Here is an 18,167-nt window from a genome sequence, read left to right on the forward strand (position 1 = left end):
GCCAAATCTACCCATTTGGCAGAACTATAGGAAACTCTCTGAGAGAAACCTCAGTGTTTCTTGATCTGCGTCTGGGTTTTTCCATAGAGGAGAGTTACTTGAGCCTATAAAAAGAGTTACCGTAGTGTGCAAATCAATGGATAAAGGTGATGGTTTTTAATGTGAAAGGAGTCACATTAATTTTCAGCGGACAGTAGAACTGCAGATGAGTAATGTGCTTACCTGTGAACACCAAGTCAGATGTCGGGCTCAGTGTATGGTGTACTTCTGACTCTGAGAGTTTTGTGGTTATTGTCAATAATGGCTGCCTGAAAGTGATTTTTTTTTTAAAGAACCTCAATGAAAAGTTTTTGCCCATATACTATTTCTGTGTTCTACTAGAAAGAGCTCATGAGGTCTGCTTGGTGGTTTCAAAACAATATGCAACATTTACAAAGAAATATCCTGGTTTGGGCACCCAGAAAAATGGTTTTCAAAAGAAATAAAATTAATCATTTAAAAGAATGGAGCCTTTTTTTTTAAAAAAAGTATTTCTTACCATTTTTATCTCTCAAGACTTCCAATCAACAGGATGTCACAGCCCATTTCAAAAGTATAACATGGAAGAAAATCTAGAAAAAACAGCCCACGATATAAGAGAGTGAAGAGTAAAATATTCTATCCACCCTAAGTGTGGTGTGCTATTAACATATAGTATTCTGTTCATCAGAACGACTTTCAAACTGGAATTATTGATGATTAAATGTACCACCCATCCACTTTCTGTTGGGTGCAGAATGCAGCTTTTATAACTGTTAACTCACATGCACAACAATTTAACAGTGTGCTAATCAATTGAATGGGCTAAATCTTTTAAACATTAGGGTTGGGATTTTCAAACACACTGGATCTTGTGGCATTTCAGCCCCATATATGATTCCCTGGAGCATTAATATAACCTGTAGACAAACTAATAATGAATTTTGTACAAACAAATCAGAGGTTCTGAAATACAAATACTAGAGCCCATTCACACCCTTCCTGTCCACCACAAACTTTTTTTTAAAGAATTGCTTCTGAGACTGTGCAGTGCGGGCAGGTGAGACAATTCACTGTAATGGAGACTTCAGGCTTCTGCTGCAATATAATTCATTTATATCTGGTGAAAACTTTCCCATGCTTCTCTTCCTTGCATTGTGTTAGGATGTGATTATCTAACACCTGTTCATGCTTAGAGGCTCATTTGCTGGCACTTAACGTTAAAAAGGTTGAAGGGCAGTTTTTAAACTGAGAGATGGGGGAAAGCCGATTGCTGCAGAGGCGCACGTGGGTCGGTCAGAGACTTCTCTTAGAGGAGAGTCTGTTGAAAGAGATTCTCTAGGTTTTAGTCAGGAGGAGGGGATGGAAGAGGATAAAGTATGGGCCAGATCAGACGAGACACATTCACATAAAGAATCTGACACATCAGAAAAGGGCAGACAAATAAACAGTGACAAGTTTTTAAAGTGTGTGTACACAAATGCTAGAAGTCTAAATAATAAGATGGGTGAACTAGAGTGCCTCATGTTAAAGGAGGATATTGATGTAGTAGGCATCACAGAAACCTGGTGGAGTGAGGACAATCAATGGGACACAATCATTCCGGGGTACAAAATATATCGGAAGGACAGAACAGGTCGTGCGGTGCAGGGGGAGTGGCACTATATCTGAAAGGAAATGTAGAATCAAATGAAATAAAAATCTCAAGTGAATCCACATTTTCCATAGAATCTCTATGGATAGTAATTCCATGTTCTAATAAGAATATAACAGTAGGGATCTATTATCGACCACCTGACCAGGACAGCGATAGTGACGATGAAATGCTAAGGGAGATTAGAGAGGCTAAGAAAATAAAAAACTCAGTAATAGTGGGGGATTTCAATTATCCACATATTGACTGGGTACCTGTCACCTCAGGACGAAATGCAAAGACAAAATTTCTCGATACTTTAAATGACGGCTTCTTGGAGTAGCTGGTACAGGAACCCACAAGGGGAGAGGCAACTCTCGATGTAGTCCTGACTGGAGCGTAGGATCTGGTCCAAGAGGTAACTGTAACCGGACCGCTTGGAAATAGTGACCATAATATAATAACATTTAACATTCCTGTGGTGGGAAGAACACCTCAACAGCCCAACACTGTGGCATTTAATTTCAGAAAGGGGAACTATGCAAAAATGAGGAGGTTAGTTAAACAGAAATTAAAAGGTACAGTGACTAGAGTGAAATCCCTGCAAGCTGCATGGACACTTTTCAAAGACACCATAATAGAGGCTCAACTTAAATGTATACCTCAAATTAAAAAAACACAGTAAAAGAAGTAAAAAAGAGCCACCGTGGCTGAACAACCATGAAAAAGAAGCAGTGAGAGATAAAAAGACATCTTTTAAAAAGTGGAAGTCAAATCCTAGTGAGGTAAATAGAAAGGAGCATAAACACTCCCAAATTAAATGTAAAAATGTAATAAGAAAAGCCAAAAAGGAGTTTGAAGAACAGCTAGCCAAAAACTCAAAAGGTAATAACAAAATGTTTTTTAAGGACATCAGAAGCAGGAAGCCTGCTAAACAACCAGTGGGGCCCCGGACGTTCGAGTTGCAAAAGGAGCACTTAAAGATGATAAAGTCTTTGCAGAGAAACTAAATGAATTTGTTGCTTCAGTCTTCACGGCTGAGGATGTTAGGGAGGTTCCCAAACCTGAGCCGTCTTTTGTAGGTGACAAATCTGAGGAATTGTCACAGATTGAAGTGTCATTAGAGGAGGTTTTGGAATTAATTGAGAAACTTAACAGTAACAAGTCACTGGGACCAGATGGCATTCACCCAAGAGTTCTGAAAGAACTCAAATGTGAAATTGAGGAACTATTAACTATGGTTTGTAACCTGTCCTTTAAATCAGCTACTGTACCCAATGACTGGAAGATAGCTAATGTAATACCAATATTTAAGATGGGCTCTAGAGGTGATCCTGGCAATTACAGACCGGTAAGTCTAACTTCAGTACTGGGCAAATTAATTGAAACAATAGGAAAGAATAAAATGGTCAGACACATAGAAGAACATAAATTGTTGCGTAAAAGTCAACATGGTTTCTGAAAAGGGAGATTATGTCTTACTGATCTATTAGAGTTCTTTGAGGGGGTCAACAAACATGTGGACAAGGGCGATCGTGTGGACATAGTGTACTTAGATTTCCAGAAAGCCTTTGACAGAGTCCCTCACCAAAGGCTCGTATGTAAATTAAGTTAAATGGGATAAGAGGGAAGATCCTTTCATGGATTGAGAACTGGTTAAAAGACAGGGAACAAAGGGTAAGAATTAATTTTCAGAATGGAGAGGAGTAACTAGTGGTGTTCCCCGAGGGTCAGTCTTAGGACCAATCAACTTATTCATAAATGATCTGGAGATGGGGTAAACAGTGAGGTGGCAAAGTTTGCAGATGATACTAAACTGCTGAAAATAGTTAAGACCAAAGCAGACTGTGAAAAACTTCAAAAAGATCTCACAAAACTAAGTGATTGGGCAACAAAATGGCAAATGAAATTTAATGTGGATAAATGTAAAGTAAAGCACATTGGAAAAAATAACCCCAACTATACGTACAATATGATGGGGGCTAATTTAGCTATGACGAATCAGGAGAAGGATCTTGGAGTCATTGTGGATAGTTCTCTGAAGACGTCCATGCAGCGTGCAGCGGCGGTCAAAAAAGCAAACGGGATGTTAGGAATCATTAAAAAAGGGATAGAGAATAAGACGGAGAATATCTTATTGCCCTTATATAAATCCATGGTACGCCCACATCTTGAATACTGCGTACAGATGTGGTCCCCTCATCGCAAAAAAGATATACTGGCATTAGAAAAGGTTCAGAAAAGGGCAACTAAAATGATTAAGGGTTTGGAAGGGGTGCCATATCAGGAGAGATTAAAGAGGCTAGGACTTTTCAGCTTGGAAAAGAGGAGACTAAGGGGGGATATGATAGAGGTATATAAAATCATGAGTGGTGTGGAGAAAGTGAATAAGGAAAAGTTATTTACTTGTTCCCATAATATAAGAACTAGGGGCCAACAAATGAAATTAATGGGTAGCAGGTTTAAAACAAAAGGAAGTTCTTCACTCAGCAGACAGTCAACCTGTGGTACTCCTTGCCTGAGGAGGTTGTGAAGACTAGGACTATAACAGGGTTTAAAAGAGAACTGGATAAATTCATGGAGGTTAAATCCATTAATGGCTATTAGCCAGGATAGGTAAGGAATGGTGTCCCTAGCCTCCGTTTGTCAGAAGGTGGAGATGGATGGCAGGAGAGAGGTCACTAAATCATTACCTGTTAGGTTCACTCCCTCTGGGGCACCTGGCATTGGCCATTGTCAGTAGACAGGATACTGGACTGAATGGACCTTTCGTCTGACCCAGTATGGCCATTCTTATGTTCTTATCCAAATTTAAAACTTTGGGTATTAGATGACTCCTGTGATGTCAGTGAGATTGGCTTTTCCTTGCCATTAGATAATCCTAATATATTGTTGATTATGACGAATAAATGAATATTTTACTCACAAAGTTACTCACCCCAGGTGACTGACCGGTTAAATAAAATTTTATGAGGCTGCTTTACCATACCAATTTTATGCTTCAGTACAACATCATCTTTCTTATGCCTGAGAAATGCTTGAAACTTCAGAAGGCCATTGTTGTGCAGCTGCAGATCTTTCTTCCATATAGACAGCTGGGACCTGCGAGGTAGCTTTTCAGCACATTCATTTGACTTGTAAAAAGCTCTCGTTCTCCATGGAGTCCTTCAGGGCTGTAAGCCATCCATTTTCTTATGTGTGACCTGTGTGATTTCATGTGTCTTGTGTGAGAGCAGACTCTTAGGAAAAGTAGCAGGCCGATGGGTGGCTTGCTGTGGACCTTCATGGGTTTTTGCTTATGCATTTGGGTCCCTTCCATCCTTGACTGTGGGATTAAATTTTAATAAACCATAATATTAAAACTGACAGATCTATACAACTAATTAAAATGAGGCAGGTAAGAAAAATGCATCTGTCTCTGAAGCTGATCCCTAGGGAAAAAAAATCTTCCAATCAAACAGCATATGGAGAAGATTCAGAATGAAATCTTCCGTGCGTGGTAGAGCATGGCGCTATCTCAGGATTACCTGACACTTTTTCCTGTGGTCTTTTCTCCACTTGAAGCTTCTCCAGCATCAGGCTCTGAACAGTTGTAATCAGAAAATGCATAATTTAATAGAGGGTTGTCCCTTGCAGAAAAGAAATAGTATAATAATCCTGTAATTAGAGGCTGTATCTTAATACATGCACATAAGGGGTCTGGATTAAGGTTGCACAGGCAAGTTTGAAAAAGTTTTTTATTACTTGTTTTTATGTTAAAGGCCAAATTCTGCTTTCTGATAAGTATACCCTATTCCCACTGATTTCTGTTGCAGACCTGAAAAAAGACCTGCCCCGCACACATGGTTGATGGCCTGCGTGGAGAGTACTGAGATTGGAGTGTGTGGACTCCCTCTGTAGGGACCTGAGCACAGGGTGGATTGTATCTCGGGTGCTACTCCCCACTTCAGCGTGGTTAGAGGTGAGTTCTGTGTGCACTGTATGAAAACAGGTGAAAAAGAGCACCATCTATAGGGGCACAATTCTAAGTCTTTTCAAAATCCTGAACTGATTTGTTAATTCATACTTCCTGGATACAGTTTTCAAAAATGGCCATGTAGCTTAGGAGTCTAAGTCCCGATGACTTTCAGTGGGACTTCGGCCCCTACGGTACATCTGCACTGCAAAACAAACAACAAACAAACAAAAAAAACCACTGCGTCAGCAAATCTCAGAGCCTGAGTCAGCTGACTCGGGCTCGCTGGGCTTATGCTACAAGGCAAAAAAAAAAATAGGAGTAAAGACGTTCAGGCTGAGGCTGGAGCCCAGGCTCGGAAACTCAGTGATGAGGGGAGCATGTCAGAGTTCGGGCTGTAGCCTACATGGGAATATGTGGCTCTTTTGAGCCCTGTGGTGCCAACTTGAGTCAATTGAACTGGGCTCTGAGACCTGCTGCCCCAGGGTTTGTTTTTTATTTCCCCTGCAGTGTAGACATACCCTGTGATTCCCAGTGTCTTAGAATGGCTTGTTTGTGTCATTTTCCTTATAGTTAGGGCCCTGCCAAATTCACGGCTATGAAAAATGCATCGCGGACTGTGAAATCTGGTCTCCCCCTGTGAAATCTGGACTTTTTTGTGCTTTTACCCTACTCTATACAGATTTCATGGAGACCAGCGTTTCTCAAATTTGGGATCCTCACCCAAAAGGAAGTTGCAGGGGGGTCGCAAGGTTATTTTAGGGGGGTTGCGGGGTATTGCTGCCCTTAATTCTGCACTGCTGCCTTCAGAGCTGGGTGGCTGGAGAGTGGCGGCTTTTGGCTGAGAGCCCAGCTCAGCAGGCAGCAGTGCGGAAGTAAGGGTGGCAAGACCAGGCCGTGCCATCCTTACTTCTGCGCGGCTGCTGGCGGTGGCTCTGCCTTCAGAGCTGGGATCCCAGCTGGCAGCCGCCGCTCTCCAGCTGCCCCGCTGTGAAGGCAGCACCGCCGCCAGCAGCAGCACAGAAGTAATGGTAGCAGTACCACAACTCCCCCCTACAATAGCATTGCAATCCCCCCCCCACAACTCCTTTTTGGGTCAGGACCCCTACAATTACAACACTGTGAAACTTCAGATTTAAGTAGCTGAAATCATGAAATCTGCCCTTCTAAAAATCCTATAACTGTGAAATTGACCAAAACGGACCGTGAATTTGGTAGGGCCCTAATTATAGTTTTTGTGAGGGTCTTTCTTTTCTTTTTCTTTTTTCTTTTCCTCTCTTTCCCTTCTCTTCTCACAAAAACACTACTTTCAAGTAATGAGCAATCTGAGGTAATTCAAGGCTGATTTTAGATCAGAGTGGTAAGTTTTACTCTTGATATACATACTGTGACAGGGTCGAGCTAAATGGCTGTAGGAGAGTAATAGAAGACAGATATATTAGCCCCAGGCTAAGTAGGTCCCTTTTCCCTGGGTAAGGTAACAGGGAAGGTTCCAGAACAATCAGGAATCTTCTCGAGACAAGACAGGCTGATTAGAACACCTGCAGCCAATCAAGAAGCTGCTAGAATCAAGTAAGGCAGGCTAATCAGGGCACCTGGGTTTTAAAAAGGAGCTCACTTCAGTTTGTGGTGTGTGTGTGAGGACCTGGGAGCAAGAGGCGCTAGGAGCTGAGAGTGAGAACGTGGACTGTTGGAGGACTGAGGTGTACAAGCATTATCAGACACCAGGAGGAAGGTCCTATGGTGAGGATAAAGAAGGTGTTGGGAGGAGGCCATGGTGAAGTAGCCCAGGGAGTTGTAGCTGTCGCACAGCTGTTCCAAGAGGCACTCTAGACAGCTGCATTCCACAGGGCCCTGGGCTGGAACCTGGAGTAGAGGGCGGGCCCGGGTTCCCCCCAAATCCTCCCAACTCCTGGTCAGACACAGGAGGAGTCGACCTGCACTGTGGGTTCAGAAAAACGGCCAAGCTGAGGGCTGCCGTGAAGCTCCAAGGTGAGCAAATCCGCCAATAAGCGCAAGACCCACCCAAGGTAGAGCAGAAACTTTGTCACAATACATACACACAATTTCACTGAGCTTTCATGGGAGCTAAACATACATGCGTACACATGCACACTGAGAACACAAGGCCTCAGACCTATGCAATTATGCAGCCGCCTATACGGCTGTATAATTTCCCTGTTTTTCAGATACAGCACAACTCCACCATTTTGCTATCATAGTTTCTCCTTTTGCCATTCTGCGTGCTTTTGTGGGGATCGATAGCTCCACAGAGCAGAAAGCCATGGGAGGCTGCATGGTTCAGGGATTCTGTGTTCCTGAGTGGTACGGTCAATGGCTTAAGCAACTGAAGAGTACGCAAGGAGGATAGGGAGATTTCTCATCAGAAGGTACCTGCTTAGGACTCTGTTGAGTGGGCCTTTGCTCCAGGGGGTAGAAGTGGTAGAAAATCCTGTGGGTGACTTAGACTGGAAAAAAGGGTGCAGTGGATCAGGGAGCCAGTGAGGAGCAGAAGGGGCTGAGGGAGGCATTATATCAGCTTTTCAGCAAGGAGCCATTATAATGAAGATGAGGTGGTCTTCTTCATATAAAATGCAAAGAACCTGATCCAGAGATCACTGATATCAATGGATATACTCTCAGTGATTTTGCAGGGCTCTGGAACACGTCTGAAGCACACTGAAGGCAGTGGGGACAGAATTTCACCTGTAAAGTTTTCTCTAGAGTCAGGGCTCAGTGATGTGTAGAGGATTTGAGATGAGATGGGGAGACATGAAGACTAATCCAGCCTGACAGGTGGGAGCTCTTGTTAAAACTGGATTGGTTTCCACACCAAGAACTTTAAGTGAATAAAGGCCATGGGGCTTTGCCAGCCATGCATGTGGCTAGAATGCTTAGGCAGCAACGGGATGAGATAAAGCTGGAATGTCAGACTTAATTTCCTTGCTTTTGTTGTTTGTGTCAAAATCTTAATGTTACTTAAATATCTATCGTGCAGTAATTTAAACATGATTTACCACAGGTTTTCATAGCAAGTGGTGCATTATTAATGAGAACATAATGGGAATAGCTTCTGCTATTTACCAGCCATATCAGGTGTTGTCCTCAATTCTCAGAATTAATGGCATATAAAAGAGACTTCCATCCTTTTCTCTCATGATCCTCCAGACTGTAAGACCTTTTTAACTCATAGGCTTTGTTTAATTATGAACCACCTTCCACAAGAAAGACAGATTGGGGAGGGTGGATACACTTAAATAAAAAATAGTTCTGTTATTTATCAAACATTGTTAGAAACTGTGATGTGCAACCACAAAGCCAGATGAGTAGGGCGTTACCTTTTGCAGGGAGCAAGGGGTCGGGGTGCTAGGGCTGTGACAGAAATCTGTGCTTTGGAGTAGCTAAGTTACAAAGAATGTTTGTAGTTCTTATAATTACATGTACGAGTTTTGTGGTGTCCTTAGGTTGTTCTTTAGGTCCTATAGAACATTACAGAGTATTCTTACCTGGAGAGATCTGGAGTAAGTCTAGAAAAATCCTTCCAGATCTTTATTAATTCCTCATGTACATTCAGATTGTACTGTCAATGCAGTAGTTAAATCACCCCCCTGTTCTCCAACCATTCTTTTGTATATTTTTAGGGAGTTGATGATTATGTTCTGGAAATATCTTGGCCTTGTTACTGGTTTAGACTTAACAGTTTAGACAGATGTATTCTGCTTGTTCCAGGAAATAAGACAGAAAAATGCATTTCTACCATTCTAGTTAATAGATCAGGGAAGTAATTTGCAGATGTGGTAACAATGGGTCTTATATAATAGAACAAACTGCATAGGTAATTCATGAGGAGGATAAACCTGTATTGTTAAGATTTTCACATTTTACTCTTATTTGTAAGCTGTATATTGCTCTCCTGTGCTTTCCACCATTAAGTACTAATGGTATTGCATTAATAAAAAGCACCAGTATCTTGATTGGCTCTGCAAAAATGTACACAGAGGCAAATAACCTATTTTACGGTGTTATGGTGAACTGTGTTATTTGTTTATAACTATTAACTCAGCTTATCACTCTGGGTGCTACATAACTTAGCTTATCACTCTGGGTGCTACATATCGTTAAAATTTAACCACCGCTCTTCATCACTGAGGTTATGGAGGCTGGACTGAGGGAGAAAAGGGAAAGAGCAAAATGACTGGCAGTTAAGTACTTAAATCAGGTAACATACTGATTTATTTGTTTTAAGGAACATAAAGGGGACAGGAACATAAGGTGAAATGAGGGTATCTGTTTTTGTAACTAAGATGCACAGATCAGTCATTAGCTGTAAAGGTCATAGATGCAAATCAAAATACTTTTTGAGAATGCTAGCATACTCGAAAATGACTTACTATCCACAATGTATATAGTCGTTCTGAAACTTACATGATATCAGGGTTCTGTTAAGGTTAGACAAAGAATAAGGCGAGAATCATTTTTGTTAAAACACTTTGACTGCAAAAGAACTGCATATGAAGTATACAAAAATTCAGAGGAAGGGCATTGCAAGTTCTTTATCAGCAGCAGGTTGTCTTGTACTTGTAGTTTGAAATATTTTAATCATAAACAGGACCCTTATATGTTGCTTTCTAGTACATGTAAATTGTAATGTTGGCTGCCAGACAAATGTGTCACAGTCTTACTTACATGCCAGAACAGGAGGTCTGAGTCTCTTTGTATTTAGTGTATTTGGAAATGCTAATGGTGTGGTTCTTAGCTAAAGAACAAATCCTAGAGAAACCACTGACAGTTTTATATGACCACTTCGTAAGTATTTATTTGCATGCCTGATATTTATTTGTGATATTTTTTTTTGTGGGGGCAGGGAGGTCAGACAGTAAATACTGGTTTTCACTGCCAACATCAGGAGATTTCACAAAGGGATAAAACTGCATTTCTCCTAACTTTTTTGAGGGTTAACTTTGTCCATTTAGTAACTATAGCCACATTTTTTGGTCTTTATCAGTTTTTCACCTGTGGAAACTGTCTCTCCTCCCCCCCACGCACTGAAAACAGTGAACACTGATGATTATGTGATATTTGTATGAAACTTTAACTTCATATGCAATTTCTCCAGTGGTGAGATTTATTTATTTTTACAATCCTAAAGGCTCCTGAGCTCCTAAAAGTGGTGTGAAGTCTTCAGGAAGCAAACAGATTAGGCCCTTCTGGTATTTTAAACCTCCAGAAGACACTAAAAATCTTTGCTCAACAGTGGTCACCATTTTTGAAGAGTGATGCAATCTGTTTATCAGGATTGGTTTACTTGGGCAAGCCTACTAAGGTCTGGCCTATTTTATGTTCTTGTTACTTCAGGATTGAAGTTGTTACAATAGTTTCACAAGTTGTATACAATTAAACACAGCTGGAATGCAGCCACCTGTGAAAAACAGAAATACATTAGAGGATCTTTCCATAAAATACATTGATTGGAGTGGGGTCTTTTTCAGTGTCTCACAGATGACTTCTTGTCTCACAGGGTCCAATCTAGAGCTCAGACAAGGGGAATATTCTTCTCTCAAATTTAGGATAATAGAGGCACACACAGGTGAATACGAATTCGTATTTATTTTGATGAGCATCCAGGTTGCTGAGACCTGTCCATCTCCTACTTTTCAGCTGTGCAAGCGTGCTCTCTCCCAGACCAAGAGGCAGCAGGAACAGTGGCAGGGTGTGTGGTCACACACCGGTGATCATGAGGGAAGTGGGGGAGGGAGGAAGAGAGGGAAGAGATGCTGGACAGGTAGCTGGGGATAACAGGGAATACGAAGCTCATTTCAAAGAGCTCTTTTCCTGGTCTCCTTTCTTCTGGACTGCCCCACAACTCCCCAGCGCAGAGAGTTGTTTTAAAACATGTTAGTATATTGTGTTACTTGGCCCACTCTGGCAAGCCAGCCTGTCTTCTGTGTCAGTGGAACTGCTGCTGGGTTAGTTTCAATGACCTTACTGGGCTTGGCCATAGATATTTTATGCTGAATCACCTCACTGTAGATATTCGTGTGTGTTTATTAGGTGACATTTAACTAGCTAAATAAAATATACATTAGCAGTTATTTATCTAGCTGTTTAAATAGCCCATAATAAATGTACATGGGTATCTACAGTGGCCTACAATGATTTCTTTCTATGGCTTACTCGTGGGGGGGTGGAAAGGGCAGGGGGAGGGGAATGTGGGAGTGAGGGGAGGGGGATGGAGAAGAAAAGGGGTTAGGGGAATCGCGGGATAAAGAGGAGCCCAGCATGCGGCATCCCCTCAGTAGCAGCAGGGGCTTCCCCATTAAGCAGGCCCATTGAACCTTCACCTGACAAGCCCTACCCCCCATACACCTGGACCCCTTTGCTGAGCCCCCACACCCAGACCCCCACCCCATCAAGCCCCACTCCCCCAGCATCTGGGCTCCCATCTCCCCACACCCAGACCCCCCCCTGCTGAGCCCCAACCACCTTCACCTGGATCCCCTGCAGAGTCCCATTGCCCACACCTGAAACCCCCCAACGAGCCCCTGTGCATCTAGATCTCACACTGAGCCACCCGCACCCAGATTGCCCCACACATAAACCTCTCACCCCACACCTAGATCCCCTTACACTAAGCCCCTACACACTTGGATCCTGCCTACCCACACCTGGTGTGCCTGGCACAGAGAGGCAAGGCCCTGGGGTGTTTCTGGGGCAGGTCCAGCCCGTGCACTGTGTCAGAGTCAGGTGCAGCTTCACTGCCGAGTCCCTGTTCTGGGGGAGGTGGGGCCTTCAGGGTGATCTCCCATCTTAATGCAGCCAGTGGCCTGTGCTCCCAACTGCCATGCTGGAGCCATGTTTATTTATTCACAAATAAAATTTGCAGGATTTTGCAATATGGTGTCCATAATTTTTATATTTTTGGCGCAGAATTCCCTCAGGAGTAATGGCTAAAAATGAACCTCTAGGTGATTTACATGTGACCTATACTGGAGCCTATGTTAAAATGTGTTGAAGTCCAAACCTCCTCTTTCGTGGCAGTTCACACTCATACATTTTTAATGCTATCTTCCCTGAATAAATAGCTGAATATGCAGCCGCTCACTGGGTGAAATGATCTGCAGCAGTTGGCAAATGCTGAGAGATGTGAATGCCAAGGGAAAAGTGAAAATAGGTCCCTAGAAGATTACGAGTAAGGATTACCAAAAGGAGAGGATTTGTTGTATCTATAGTGTGTTTTCTCTATAAGTGTTGTTTTACAATGAATGGAAATAGAGATTCAATTTTTAGGCCATTTTCCATTTTTTTATCGTGTCTGGAATGGAGATTAGATTTGAGATTTGTAGGATGAAATCAGGTTGAAATGATTCTTAACAATGTCTTGAACATGTCTGCAAGGTTTTAGTCGTGGGTGTTAGAATGCAGATGTATCGCAAACATTTATTTATTTATTTATTTATTTGTATTTTTGTAGCACGTAGGAGCCCCAGTCATGGATCAGAACTACATTATGCTAGGTGCCATACAAAGACGGAACAAAAATCCTTGCCCAAAGAGCTTAAAATCTCATATAAGATAAGAGACAACAGATGGATACAGACAGATGGGGGAGAAGAAGGAAGCAATGAAACAGTATTGGTCAGTATGCTAGGCAGTAGTCTCGGCACACCTGTGGCTTAACCACTGTCATGTTTTTTATAGGCATTATGGCAAAGGAAAGGTTTGAGGAGGGATTTGAAGGATGATAATGAGGTAGCTTTGTGGATGCTTATAAGGTGTGAGGGACAGCAAGAGAGAAAGCACAAAGGTGCATTCTCAAGTATTTCACAAGTGAGCTGGCATCATTGGCCAGTGGGAGGTGAGAATTGACATTTCAATAGTGAATGATAGGTATACGGTTGGCATAGGCCATGAAAGGCCTTGAAAGTGAAGACAAGCATTTTATGCTTGATCCAGTAGAGAAGGAAGGGCAGTGGAGGGATTCAAAGAGAGGGAGTGAGATGATCAAAGCAACTGGCTAAGACAGTGTTTTTTTGCAGCAGCATTCTGAATGGATATGGGTGTGGCAAGATTGCAGTTGTCAAGGCCAGAGGATGTTGCAATACTCGAGATGTGAGATGAGAGCCTGGATGAGAGTTTTAGAAGTGAGGATGGATAGGAAAGGCTGTATTTTAGAGATGTTGTGCAAAAATTTAATCTGTAAGATTTAGACAGGCTGCATGTGAGTACCGAGAGAGAAGACCAAGACAAAGATACACCCAGGTTATGGGCCTGAGTTGCAGGCAGGATGGTGGGGTTGTCCACAGTGATCAAGAAAAGAGGTGGCAGGGAAAGGCTTAGGGTAAAGATTAGGAGCTCTATTTTAGCCATATTGAGCTTGAGCTGGTGACTAGACATCCACGGAGAGATGTCAGACAGGCTGACCTTTTAGCTGATGTAAACAGTTCTTCTTTCTAGGTGTCCAGCATATCCTACTATAGCTGTGTTTCCCCCCTACCCTCCCTTCTAAGACCTCAGTCCTGTAATGAGCTCTATGAGGTTGGATCTCCTGTGCCCAACTAGAGCTTCCTGTTTCGCTTACGGCGGGATTCAGTGTGGGCAAAAGAGCTTGCCCACATTGAGTCATTGCAGGACCAAGGCCAGATAATTTGCAGTATCTGTTAATTTCTTCCTCAATGGAAAAACAATTAAGACATTATAGTTTTAACATGATAACCAGTACAAAAATTATTTAGAAGTTAGCACATAAAAAGCTTTTAATGATTAATAATTCTGAAACATCTACCTATAAAAATCTATGCTTTCACAAATTATTGTTCCGTAAGAAATTAACACAGTCAAGAATCAAACCAAGACACAGACATGCCCAGGTAACAATTTAAAGAGTATCTGCTGACTGCAAGCTGAAATAAAAATATGATCAAAAACATATTTGTTGGGGTTTGGAGACAAGCAGCAATCATATCCAAGTGGGAAAGTTTCTCCTTAATTCATATGCTTAACACCTGTAGATCTCAAAGGAATTCCTGTACGTTGACCAAGAGGGAAAATAGACTCTTCAGTGTTTTAATTCATGTGCATCAGTTTGCTGTATGAATACTGTTGCAATATTTTTAAATTAGATGTTGTGTAGAAAAATGATTTTTTGCCTCCATTTTAAGATTAAATGATTCCAGTTAGCTATTTGAAATAAATGGCTTTATTTTATTAATTGTTTGTAACTTTAAAAAAATGCCTAGTGTCTTTTCAATTTTCCAAATGAGGACAAGATCTTAAAGGCATTAATTATATACATGCATAAAGTGTTTTTAATATATGTTACTTGTGATTTAATGTGAAAATTTCAGCTTAAAACTTAATGCTTTATTTGCATGCATTAGTAAATGGCTGATCTTTGGTTATCTCCCTACCTATTTAGATTCTTAGACACTGACTCTGCAGTGAGATCCACTCAGACAGATCCTTATACTACATGGCACCCTGCTGAAGTCAGAAGGCCTCCATGGGCACACAAGCATCGGTCAGCCCAAATCTTAGTGCAGGGTTATGGTCTTCTCTTGATGTCCATCATCACAGTACTGGAATGCCTCACAGATTAATGAATTCATTCTTACAACTCTTGTGTGCAGTAGGGAGATATTCCATTTTACAGATGGAGAACTGAGGCACCAAGAGATTAAATGATTTGCCCAAGGTCATAGAGAGAGCTGGAAATTGAATCCAGACCTTCTAAATCACACAATCATCCTTCTCTTCTCTAAATGGAACATAGTTTGCATTAGTATTCCAAGTACTGACTCAAAATTAGACCCTACCAGTGGTTACTGTGAATTTATATACACACACTCTGAATTAGCATGGCAACCCTTTTTTTATTTTGAGAAGTATGGCTTTGGTCTGACTACATTGGATACTGAAAGCAGTTTTGTGTAGTTAGGCTATGAGTGTGCTTTCTTTGTGAAGAACTCTGTCCTTGCATTTCTCAGAGTTGCATAGAGCATGTAAACAAGTTCTGAATAAGGATTTCTGTTAGATTGTATTCTTCTTGATATCCCCCAACGGCAGCGAGATCAAACATTCTGAGGTACTTTCAACATAGCTGTCTAGAAACATGACTGCAGCAGAAGGATGTGTGTGGAGGGAGAAGCATGCATTTTGCTTTATTTCAGCTGAAATGCTGTACTATGTATAGAGCATCTTATTTCAGTTTTGTGTATGCAAACAGGAAATGATAGTTACGCTGCCCTCAAATGTCTTTTACTCTCTCCTCTCTAAAGATTCAAATATACATGCTTTTAACTGTAAGGCAGCAAGATCTGATACATTTTTTGTGTGTGCCCTAGAACTCGTTATGCTAATAGCAGAAAGGACTGATGAAGGAACATGCCTATAAAAATGTTCTTTCCTTGGTAGCATGATGAATTGTGGAAGCCCTGATTGAAAATTCTAATCACAGCCTTGCAGTCCTTCAGATCACAACCGTTGACAGTTGATTCACTTCTTTTCATGCCTGCTGCCTCTCACTGCTTATGCATGAGTCTATCATTAGCACACAAAGCATGATGGATTGGTTGGGGTACCTCTATCCTTAGAACCTGGGAAATGCTTCTTTTTCAGAATCACAGTGCCTGGGTGTGACATCGTCATGAATGAGAGAAGAAAGTAATACAGTATTGGATGTGCCTGTTTGCTGCCACTGTTTAGAGAGAAAATGATGCATTATGGGGAATGTAAGTATATGGCCTGTTTTTCCCGCACTAGCAAGTGATGCAGAAAATCACTGATCACAATCAATGCATAACCTGAGTCTGGTCAATGCATGAAGGATGTAATGCCCTTTCAAAATCAGAAAAGTCAACCATTTTCTAAAATTACATCTAAAAATTAACCACTGTAGGAAGTCTTTTGACTTTCAGCTTGAGCTAAGGATCAAAAGGATTAAAGCTAATGGATTTTGATCTCAGATGTGGATTCTCATCACTCCTAAAACTGTACTTCTCTTTCCTTAGACAAGAAACTCCAGACATTAAACTGGTAAATGATTTTATTTGTCTGCCTGGCTTCTAGTTGGCATTTAATGTTTCAGTGAACAAATCAGTAAAGTTTTGGGTCTGGTGAAGAATATATGGGACCAATTTTCAAATGTGGAATCAAAACAAAGTGAAAAAATATGCCCTGTTCAGATAAAAGGCATAGCTCTGCATCATGTGGTCTCATAATAAATGAATTCTCACCACAGAATTGACCAAAGATTTGTATTTTCAAATTTATGATGATTCATTTTTAAGATGAACCACAATAAGAAAAGCTTATTAGCGACAGAGAGGAAGCAGTTTCTTGGCACAGAAGACAAACAGATAATGTGAAGGGAGCCTTTGCTTTTACACTGTGGTCTCTAAAATCTGTGCAGTGAGCAAATTGATATTCGTAAAAGGTGTTGCTGCACCGGGTAATAACAAATCACGCAAGTAGAACATCGAGCAGGAGTTGGCAGGATTTGCACTGCTGCTTTTTATGGGTTGTCTAAGAAGGGCTGATGCTTTTGCTAGCACTGTGAGGAGGAGCACCAAGTGGAGTTGAAGGTTTTCTCCCAAGACTGGTAATTTTTACAGAGCACTGAAATAAACCAGTGCTGCGGCTAGCGTACACACAGAAGTAGTGCTGTATTTCAGAGAAAGAAAAATAAACTTTTCCGAAGCTCAGCCTATTCTTCTATCTTTACCACTTAACGTGTTGAGTTTTATTTTGAATTGTATTGTTCCAGAATAAAACTGAGAAGAAATGCTGCCTAGGATGAAATTCGGAGAACAGCAACTAATTTAGTCACACACTAGAACTTTAGATGGTGTTTTGGTAGAAGCATGACTTGCTACTATGTTTTATTTAGCCAGAGATCAAGCATACACATCAAATGCATAACTTTTTTTTTTAGCACTTGAGTTACTTGCTTTGTATCTTTCTATTTCACTGTGTTGGCGTGGATGTCCCGGTAATCAACAGGCCCAGAATAGCTTTATGCACACATTAGAGCTATGTAATTGCTGACAAACATGATTTAACTGAGTGAATGAAGGAATTCTACACAACAGGACCGATCTTTCTCTGGTGTAAATCACAGTAGCTCCACTGAAGTTAATGGAGCTGTGCCAGTTTATGTACTCCAGCCCCTTTTCCAGTTGGCATAAAGGGGCTCTTTGAGTTGCACTTGATTCAGTGGGAATTGCAGGCTTCTCTGTTCACTCTCCTCTTCAGGCTGTGAGCTTATAAGTGAGCTTCCCTTATCTTTGCTGAAGATTCTCATTGATGTATCTAATTGTGGGTGTGAGGGTAAGTCTGAGTAATAACAGTTATTATTTGTATCTGGTATCGCCTGTGGACTTAAGTCATGGATCAGGACCCTTTTCTGGTTGAATCTGCACAAATACATTACAAAGATATGGTCCCTGCCCCAAAGACCTTACAGTCTAAGATGAGAGACAATAGGTGGACGCAACAAACAGATGAGGAGAACACGGAAATGATGAGACTACATAAAACAAATATAGTTTATATGGTTTTGTACAA

The 18,167-nt window shown here is 41.3% G+C and overlaps 1 protein-coding gene across 22 annotated transcripts in view; it reads left to right on the forward strand.

Moving 5' to 3' along the window:
• The window catches only part of DAB1 (DAB adaptor protein 1), a 758,910-nt gene that overhangs the window by 518,738 nt on the left and 222,005 nt on the right, over positions 1-18,167 (forward strand). For 19 of the 22 annotated variants that reach the window (XM_073357552.1, XM_073357549.1, XM_073357567.1 and 16 more), the window contains 2 exons: positions 5,467-5,612; positions 16,221-16,333. The exons of 1 other annotated variant lie outside the window; for it this stretch is intronic. Coding sequence is in view for 1 of the 21 variants with exons in the window: in XM_073357569.1 (XP_073213670.1) it covers positions 16,315-16,333 (19 nt within the window). In the remaining 20 variants the exon portion in view is untranslated. The remainder of the gene's footprint in view (positions 1-5,466; positions 5,613-16,220; positions 16,334-18,167) is intronic. 2 more of the 22 variants (XM_073357557.1, XM_073357576.1) reach the window with 1 other exon arrangement.

This window comes from Lepidochelys kempii, chromosome 8 (genome assembly GCF_965140265.1).
Source record: "Lepidochelys kempii isolate rLepKem1 chromosome 8, rLepKem1.hap2, whole genome shotgun sequence".
Taxonomy (NCBI): Eukaryota; Metazoa; Chordata; order Testudines; family Cheloniidae; genus Lepidochelys; species Lepidochelys kempii.